Source organism: Ptychodera flava, chromosome 1 (assembly GCF_041260155.1).
Source record: "Ptychodera flava strain L36383 chromosome 1, AS_Pfla_20210202, whole genome shotgun sequence".
In the NCBI taxonomy this organism is placed as follows: domain Eukaryota; kingdom Metazoa; phylum Hemichordata; class Enteropneusta; family Ptychoderidae; genus Ptychodera; species Ptychodera flava.
In genome coordinates, this window is record NC_091928.1 from 26,957,239 (window position 1) to 26,964,770 (window position 7,532).

General features: G+C 38.3%; 1 protein-coding gene across 1 annotated transcript; it reads right to left on the reverse strand.

Annotated features, from left to right (window-relative positions):
* Nucleotides 1-470: 470 nt before the first annotated feature.
* On the reverse strand, nucleotides 471-7,532 carry LOC139134015 (S-methylmethionine--homocysteine S-methyltransferase BHMT2-like). Its single transcript, XM_070700854.1, has 7 exons — nucleotides 7,464-7,532; nucleotides 5,284-5,476; nucleotides 4,629-4,823; nucleotides 4,240-4,351; nucleotides 2,259-2,455; nucleotides 1,707-1,788; nucleotides 471-854 (listed from the first exon to the last, which is right to left on the reverse strand). Exons 3-7 carry the CDS (start codon nucleotides 4,785-4,787, stop codon nucleotides 574-576), a joined length of 831 nt encoding a protein of 276 aa, XP_070556955.1. The 5' UTR covers nucleotides 4,788-4,823; nucleotides 5,284-5,476; nucleotides 7,464-7,532; the 3' UTR covers nucleotides 471-573.

A 7,532-nucleotide genomic window follows, 5' to 3' on the forward strand; every position in this document is an offset into this window, starting at 1 on the left:
ATATTCACGCACACTCACTTTACACATTCCAGCCTACATTTTGAATCTAGCTTTAAATATAAACACCATTGAAATTGTGAAACCTGTGTCGGTATCTTAATTTTTTAAATGATCGTTCGCTCTATTAGTGTAAAACAATCCTCTTGTGAAGTGGAACGGCCCAACAGCGAAATGATATCAATAAGTGATGAGGTTGCCATCACCCCTTAGTAACCAAATTTCTATGACGACAGCGAGGAGCAAGCAAAGTCGATTTCTGATGATGTTATAGCAAATTTCGGAAATATACCCGGAACACTTCCACAGTCACAACAAAAGTATGCATTTATGATATAGGGGTTATTACACGAAGTTTCGTTGATATATATCACGTCGTATTCTCACAATGTGTCCGCATTTTGACACATTGCTGCCTACCACATCAAACTACGGACACATCACTCGAATACAACGTGACCAGGTATCCACCAATCATTGTGTAGTTACTGTATAAACCCCTAATATTAAAAAATATCGTAAGCGACTCAATTTATTAAGGGTTAGTATAATATGCAAGCAGTATACTGGTCCCTCCTAAAGTTTAGAGTGAAATAATTTCAAATTTTCCTCCACCTCGTCTTTCTTTATGTTCGGGTTGTCACCGAAGAGGGCGCTCTTCGACATGTCTTTGGAGAATCTGCTTGCAGGCGGCTTGCGACCCAGGGACTCGCACAGTGCACGAGTGTAAGCTGGGCGATTACCACAACAGATGCCGACGTACTGGATGGCTAACTCCTGGCAAGCTTTGCCGAACTCTTCAATATCCTTCCGGGAACAAGACTTCACTTCCAGGTCATCGGGATATAAGTATTTGCCTGCTTAGAATAAGTAAACATCTGATTTACTACAAACAATTTATTTATTTATCTATATATTTATTTATTTATTTATCAATCCATCTCTATCTCTATTTGTATTAATAGTCAAAATTGTCACTCTTTTCATGCCCAATTCTGATGCTTTTTACTATGATTTACATGCCTTTCGATCGCTTCAGTTAGGAACAAGCAGAGTCTGATTTATATTATTATCTTAGAACGACTTCGCCGCTTTCAAAACTTTGCCTACGGCGACTATGAAATACAAAGGCAGATTCTGGTTTAAGTAACCAAGAGTACATCCCCTCTTCAAAGTTACGTAGAGGGAGGATAAGGTGCGAATCGACAGATGGGGGAATAATCGAACAAGATAGATCGTAAAAGGTAAGGAAAATTTGCGTGTGATATGATAAAGTTCCCTCTGAGTAGACTTTGGATATGACCCACATATCATTTGGAAAATCATCTTCAAGCACCCTTTCGCTTACAGTTTTGTTTAATATTTCTGTCGTATAGTTGTTAGTAGACTATGGCGTCGGGTGAGCGCCACCTACGATATGATTATGCTACCAGCCAAGGACCTTGATAAGGAAGGAGTTGAGACTGTAGGTCGAGGTATGTTTTATACGTAATTAGTCTGAATCTCGAAAACGATCAGACACGTGTCCGATTGTTGCCGAGTGGACGAGATACGCTGTTTACCGAGAGTGGACTATCTTCTGTGCAGCAAGCACTTTACTTACGGAAATCTCCGCCCGAGGTCAAAAAGAAATGTAGCAGCAATCAGAGTTTATCGCTATAAACAAAATTTTATCATGCTTTGGATATCTCGAGTGATTAACAACTCACCAGTACTTGGGTCAGTGATTGTTAGAAAAGTTGGTTCTTTATCTGTAGTTCGCAATGGAACCGGTACCGCGGCCAGATATCCCTGCAAATGACGAATGATGGCATCTCAGTCATGTCTGCCAGACTGATAGTCCGTTCGTCTCTCTGCCTATCTATCTGTATGTCTGTCTGTCTGACTGTCTTCCTGTCTATGTATCTATCTTTGTATCTATTTATACATCTAGCTATGTATTTATCTATCGATATGTGTGTATATATGTAAGTGTGTGTTTTTGTTTTGTGTCTAGGTATCCATCTATATATGTATCTAGGCTTTCTATCAAAGCTATATGTTTAGGTCAAATCTATCAATATATACATTCGTGTATGGCAACAGACTATCAAGAAATTTGAATTACTGACTCAACGAAGGAATGTTTGTCCCTTTCATAACCTCCATATAACTCGTATCATTCATATCATATCATACTATAACTAAGTCAAAGGTGCATGTCTGTGTACGAAATCACGACGACGAGTATGCATAAAGGTCAGTAAACTATATCATCTTACTTTGCAAACCTTCCTAACTTCTCTCATAATTTGTATCATTGCAGCAGGGTCACGCGAACAGTTCAGTCCGACAACATCAGCACCGGCGTCTTCCAGTTTCTTACAGGCTTCAGTGACTAACACACCATCTGACATTGTGGCTTGTTCGTTCTCTGTGTTTACCCGATATGTTGCCAGTGTAATGACACTTGGAACCCCTATCGTGTGGATGAATAGCAAGAAGTTCTTCTTCAATTACATCTCACATAAGATAATTTATCTCAATGATGTTTCACATGTTGTAATTGTGGATAATGACGGCAGAAAGATAAATAAAATTGATTAGTTGTGAGTGAGAGAGAGAGAGAGAGAGAGAGAGAGAGAGAGAGAGAGAGAGGAGAGAGAGAGAGAGAGAGAGAGAGAGAGAGAGAGAGAGAGGGGGGGGAGGGACAGAGAGAGAGAAGAGAGAGAGAGAGAGAGAGAGAGAGAGAGAGAGAGAGAGAGGAGAGAGAGAGAGAGAGAGAGAGAGAGAGAGAAGAGAGAGAGAGAGGGAGAGGGAGAGAGCGCAAATGTTCTCGGGCGGGGAGGGGTCAAGGCAGACCAGATATTCAGTTAAACTCGAAGAGGGAACTGAATGGATTCTCATAAGGATTTACCATGCATGTCTATTTTTATATTATCGTATAAGTGTTGCATCATGTTTGTAGATTCAATAAGACCGACCAGTTTAAATTATGGTATATTACATCAAACCAGTATATTGATTGTGCAAATACAGTGATCTGATTGATTTAAACGTGAAAATAACCGTGCTATATTCGCGATGTACCACGGTTGGAATGCGTTAACTCTTAGCTAGAGAAAAAAAATTTGACCTTTCAATATACTGATATGATATAATAGCATTTGACCCACCTAAGCGATGGTATACCACTCGGTTTTGACCAGTTAACTCGATATATGCACCAGTTTCGCTATTGCATATGTGGTTTATGTAATATTACGTAATGTACTGTAATATATACTGTACTACAATTTAATATACTATACCAAACTATACTAGGGTAATATACTTGAGTCGTATGCATATAAGAATGGACAGTGAAATTGATCTAAATGCTATAAAGTTATTTCAGAATTTACTACAGGGTCGGTAATTTTAGTTGAGTTGCAGCAAACAAGAGATTGATGATAGTGATGTTTCACTTTAGGCTTCCGCTGTAATTGTTGAGATAAAGCAATAAAGTAGGAACTGATTAGTGTCTGTGTGTGTAGGGTAAAGATTTCCTGACTTTCTATCCCCGTACATTTCAACAACCTTTTTACGTACTGCTTCCGGCGTACGTACACCTCTTTTCCTGTGGATCATGATTTTTTTGCCAAAGAATTTCATTCAATGCAAAGGCAACAAGAGTCTGATGACAACTGGACTGTGACTCAGCTGTGATACAATGTAACTCAGAGCGGCAGTATATAAGGAATGTAATATGATTATGTGTATATGAAGTGCACTGCAAAGTGTACTCTCTGGTGTGTGTTTATTATGGGTCCATAAAAGCTCTTTGATTTTCACCGCATTTACAACAAGTCAGTGCAACTTCTCAGGTAAGTTTTGGAACAACTTTAAAAACCAATTACACAAGTGTGATAACATTTAGATCAATTTCACTGTCCATTCTTATCTGCATATCAGTGTAACGTTGTATACAATACGATATACTATACTATACTATACTATACCATACTATACTATACTATACTATACTATACTATACTATACTATACTATACTATACTATACTATACCATACTATACTATACTATACTATACTATACTATACTATACTATATCCTGTTTTATCCTCTACTCTATCTACTCTACTCTACTCTACTCTACTCTAAGTACTCTACTCTACCGTAATATACTATAACATACTATGTATGTAAGTCGCTTATATATAGTACATATAAGGTGTATGGACTTTTTCACAGAACAATAATACCTTTGCCATATTCTTTGATAGCCTCCAATGCAAGCATGGCTTCACCAAGATGCATAAACGTCTCACCAATGATGTAATCAACATTGTAATCCAAAGACCATTCAATCATTTCCTGAAGCATAATTCAGAAAGATCTAGTACAAATTGTCTTTATTTATCCAATTACTCTGATATTTTGGGTGAACGGCACCATTTCGTTTAATTTGAAGAAAGGCCGACTTCCTTTTAAATTTGCGTTTGGAAATTTATTTGTTTGCCTGTCAGGTGAGGAAACATCTTACAATACGAGTTAAAATGAATGGTCAAAAATTAAATTTAAACTTGCAGATCGCACATTACTATGATAAAAATATCGTTGCTTTCCCACAAGCCATAAGATATTTCCCTACCTTGAACATGGCTTTGATTTCTTCATTTCTCTCTGGATGGTCGGGATGATACAAGTTTGAGTTACAGATATTTCCTGCCAATAGAGAACCAGTATCGTCTGCTACTTCTCGAGCCATTCTGAGAGCCTGTCTGTTTATCAGTTCAAGTTTGTCTTCCATGTCGATTGAGCGTAGTCTTTCTCGATGTGCATGATACTGACGAATTGAAAAGATTCATTTCTTTCTTAAAGTTTTGGCCACGTTTACCTTGAAACTTACGATCGACGGCCATCAATGTACATTTTGACTACGGACACAAAGCGGCTGAAGTACTCCCCGTTGTTAATTATCAACGGTATCTTCCAAGCCTCTCGATGATTATATTAATGAATGATTCTAGTTTTTGACTTCCGAAGACTCGACAAAGAGACTCAATGCTCCTCCGACCCTGAACTTCCCACCAAATCAATATTTGATAACCGCCAAAGTAATGGAAACTCGTGGCCTACCTTGCTAGATAACACGTGACATGAGACGACTTGAAGTATTAACGTTTTCCTGCTAATGTTTGATCACCGTCCCTCATATATATATATATATATATATATATATATATATATATGCAATATATATACACACACACTATGTATCAAGGTATGAACATATATTTTGATACCGTAAAAGCTACCACTACGTCACTTCCGGCATGGACGAAGTCTTGGTATGCATGTTTGAGCCCACTTCATGATATTGGAGCGTTACGAGAGGAAGCCATGCACCGGCTTGCATGTAACCTAATCTCTCAAAGTGAATGACGTATCCTTCCGCCACGACAACGCTTTCTCCATCTTTCAGCCTTGCTCGCAACCCTGTTGAAATAATTCTTCCAGAATTAGAGTCAGTTGTTGTAACGTTTAATATAAATCAACTGCTGAGTTTCATTATTTTTGTTCTAGAAAAATAGATACGTGTTATTAGTCTTCTCCTTAAAGCATGCAATATACAAACTAGCATGCACTGTTATGTTGTTTCATTGTACATGAAAAGACTAAAAAGTTGCCGACTGGCGGCTATATGTGGACATGTGAAATCATTATAAAGAATCTTTATCCACTATGATTTGAGTGATCAAAGAAGCTGCATAAAAAGTTGCAAAAAACGCAAACAAAATGACAAATTTCCACAGCTAAAAGAAAAATATCAAAGTGTTAAAATTAAAAATCAACATAAACGACATTTCGCACTCATCTGGTGAATCACCGCCTTAAATGTATAAAAGGTTGACTAAAAGCCAATTAAAAGAGGTTGCTCTTAGGGTTTTGATTGAAAAGAGGAGGGAGTAGGTGAGCATTGGGCCTGAAGTGGACGATTGCTCCAAAAAAGGGGGCCGTAACCGTAACACTGAAAGCGCGGCCCCCATATTTCTTCGTACGTGACTTATTTCGTGAACTGCTCAGCAGATATGAAATTACGATTTGACGATATCATCAGAATGTCACATAGGTAGTTGGAACAATGGAATGGATGAATTTGTAAGTGGCAATTAAAATCTTAAAAGTTACGCGTTGAGAAACAGGTAACCAATGTAATTCCTTAAGTAAGTACCTGACTGGTATGTGAAGTGGGTTCAGAACGAGTGACAATTCAATAGGCAACATTCCGCATACGATTAACCCTTTGAGTGCTGTAATTTTTGCCGCCAAAATGGTTTGCAACATTTTACCAATTTTCATTAATCCTTCAGTAATTTTTTGATAAGTTTAGACTCAATGGATATCAAATTTTAATGGCTAGTTTTTATTAAAATTTTGGCAAAAAATCTGAAAACACTGACAAGGGTATAAATCGTAAAAAATATTTTGGCGCTCAGTGGGTTAATTTAGTATTTGTGAAGTCTAATAAAAAAGAGTTACATGAATCAAGACAAATGCGTGAATTAATTGCTCCTTGGCAGATAAGTGCAATGCGGCGTAAATGGAAAATGGCTGAACGGCAGATCTGACCAACATGAGGCTTCACTGTATTGTAAGGCTAAGAGTCAAAAGGTGGCCCCGAGGCTCTTGGCCTGAAAGCCAACAGGAACCAAAGTATCATCAACCCTAATTTCTCTGATCGCCTTCTCAGATTTGATTCCTGGAAGCCGCAGAAAAAGTAACGAATGCAGCTTTTGCATCATGCAATTAGGCAGAGAAAATTTGCCGACATCGAGGATCTAACAAACTGGGATACATAATGCAAGATTGCCGGCCGTTTCTGCAGCCTCGTCAGCTTTGAAAGACAAGTCATGTAAAGTGAAGAATCGTCACCATAAAAAATTATACAGACATCCATGACTAGATGTCAATTCCCCTGGGGAGAAGTGCACTTCGCAATAAAAAATATGGGACCAAGAACTAATCTTTAGGGTATCTCAGTATCAAGTGGATAGAACAATGATTTTTTTAGAATTAAACAACACACTGAGTGTGATTGAAAGATAAGATTGAAACCAACTGAGGGCATCACCTCAATTACCAAGACGGTCCCTCAGTCGATTTAATAGAAAACTGTTATTCACAGTATCAAACACTGCAGAAAGATCAAGTAAAACAAAGAAAACATCACCTTTTTCGCCCAGTGCTATCAAAATGTCATCAATAATTGCATGTCTGAAATGCAGCCGAGCGGCAATATTGGATAGCATCGCGAAAAAAGTCGATGGACAAATGTATGGCATAAGGTTATGTCCACCGTATCATATCTGAATGAAGCTTTCGGGCGGACGGACGGGCGGACGGATATGGCAGACGATAAGTCCCCCGGAGTTTGCCCTTTAGAACTGTCAAGTCACAACAGTAGTCGTTGAACTGCGCTCACCTTTGACCTTGCTTGACATTCTTATCATTCGTCGCTTCTACAATCGTCTCCTCCTATACAGCTGTGTCT

Excerpts from the sequence above, each read along its gene's own strand:
- LOC139134015 (XM_070700854.1), bottom strand. The coding sequence starts at position 4,787 with ATGGAAGACAAACTTGAACTGATAAACAGACAGGCTCTCAGAATGGCT. Across the intron at positions 1,789-2,258 it reads AAGTTAGGAAGGTTTGCAAA|GGATATCTGGCCGCGGTACC; the intron begins GTAAGATGATAT and ends CGTCATTTGCAG. Across the intron at positions 855-1,706 it reads AATCACTGACCCAAGTACTG|GCAAATACTTATATCCCGAT; the intron begins GTGAGTTGTTAA and ends TATTCTAAGCAG.